This window comes from Atta colombica, unplaced genomic scaffold (genome assembly GCF_001594045.1).
Source record: "Atta colombica isolate Treedump-2 unplaced genomic scaffold, Acol1.0 scaffold7, whole genome shotgun sequence".
Taxonomy (NCBI): Eukaryota; Metazoa; Arthropoda; class Insecta; order Hymenoptera; family Formicidae; genus Atta; species Atta colombica.
The window spans coordinates 1,656,372-1,658,334 of record NW_017259561.1 but is presented as its reverse complement, the minus strand read 5'-3'; the positions used below and the strand labels follow the sequence as shown (position 1 = coordinate 1,658,334).

Genomic DNA, 1,963 nt, shown 5'->3' with positions numbered 1-1,963 from the left:
TATATATGATAATATGTAATATATTTCAAACAATTAAATTTTCAACAGTGTTATTGTAAAAGGATTTAGACTTCAGCAGATTGCTATATACAGATTTATACAAATTTCATACGTGTATTGCGTATTGTATTGTGGTTGCGGCTGTGGCTGCGGTTGATAGGGCCTCGATGTTACTCTATACGCATTTTGATTGGGAAAGCCGCGGTACGATCCAAATTGTCCAAAAACGCAGCCAAAGATTACAAAGGCCAAAATCTGGAATCATGATGTTTTTATCTGACACATCGACACACAAAAATATTAAAAAATATTTTATATTTATTATTTACAATCTAAAATAATATTTATAAAATAATAAGCATTATTATTTTATTAAAAAATTAAATATTTCATACTATTTTATAGGATAACTATCCCTATTAGTGTGCCTTTAAACCAATTTTATATGCTGAATAATTATTAAATATTTTTTATCTGTTTAAAATCAATATTTCAACTATTTCTTTTTTTAATAATATTTCTTTAATCTAAAAATATTAATATTTTATAATGTTTTTGATAAAAATAAACAGCACATTTTTATCCCTATTAGTGAATCTTCCAAGTGACAATGGCCTTATTAATATACTTTCAATTTGTGTGCCTATTCGCATTTAAACTCATTGAAAATATAGTTACTAAAATAGATAATAAATGTAAGCTAATTGTTTAAGTTAATATTACATAAATCATTATTTCAATTATACTTATTTCAATATACACTCATAACACGTTCTTCACTCCAATATAGGCTACACTAATAGGAACAAGCTTAAAATCTTGCGCACAAGCACACTAAAGGACAGACACAGTAATAGGGACAGTTACCCTAAATATAAAAATATATTTTTCATACACACATATTAATACGTTAAGTTACAAATTAAAATATACCGATCATAGTCGTTGTGGTTCTAATTTTTTAATTCGACATACTTATATATAGAAACTCGTGCATTCGCGGTATATTTTTCTTATCGTTATTAAAAATTTCAAGATATCACATTTTTCAATATTTGTTCAACATATTTGTTATTTAAAGGCTGAATAGAAATTTTACGCGTTCTATGTCTTCCCATTTGAATTACCGTCAATTGCAGGATGTTTCGTTATTGGAGTACGATCCTTATGCAACACAATCGGAATCGCGATTTAGCAGAGAAAAGATGTACTTTTCATCCACCAATATGTCCACCGATTATCGCACGTATAAATATAAAAAAAAATAAACTAAAAAGACGAAGAAAACACAAAAAGCGAACGCGATCGCGGGAGGAAAACGATCGATATCCAAAAGATCGCTAATGGTCTCGACGAGATATCACTCACTAGATATTGCATGATGACGACGACGATTGTTGGCAGTTTGTTTACGGCTTTGTCGATTTGAACGAGATCGAATCTGTGATCCCGTGCCGCAAACACCACCGTCATTTATATGAAGACATCCAAGAGGCTCTTCCCTTCCCATTCCCGATTTCTGCGTAGAATTGCTCATTCGCTCGTTCGCTCGTTCGTTCGTGAGAGGAGCATTCTCCTCCGTCGAAGATCCCTCGTCGCCCTGCTTACATCCTCGCCTCACCTCGCAACCCCAAATGTACGACCTACGGCCATTGCAATCCAACAGCCGGCAAACTACTCATGATCGAACAAGTTATCGACGTGCCACCGCCAATCGTTCGCATGACGAATAAATTCATCGGTCAACTAATTAATTATTAGCATGCACATGTATGTATTCGTGAATGCCCACACCAGCTACTGTTTTCGCTTAATAGAGTCATTTGTTAACGTAAGTATCATCATGTTACATACAATAACACCCACATCTCTCTCAGCGACAATGATAACTATACTACTATATATTTATCAATATTTAGTTTTGTACTGTTATAATTGTAAAGTTCGTACTTTATTCTTGATG

General features: G+C 32.7%; 1 protein-coding gene across 1 annotated transcript in view; it reads right to left on the bottom strand.

Moving 5' to 3' along the window:
* The window catches only part of LOC108692339 (endocuticle structural glycoprotein SgAbd-2-like), a 4,046-nt gene extending 2,558 nt beyond the window's left edge, over positions 1–1,488 (bottom strand). Inside the window, exons 1-2 of the mRNA XM_018200538.1 lie at positions 1,369–1,488; positions 113–255 (exon numbers count right to left, since the gene is read on the bottom strand). Coding sequence (XP_018056027.1) covers positions 113–255; positions 1,369–1,473 — 248 coding nt within the window. The 5' untranslated portion in view covers positions 1,474–1,488. The remainder of the gene's footprint in view (positions 1–112; positions 256–1,368) is intronic.
* Between the last annotated feature and the right edge of the window lie 475 nt (positions 1,489–1,963).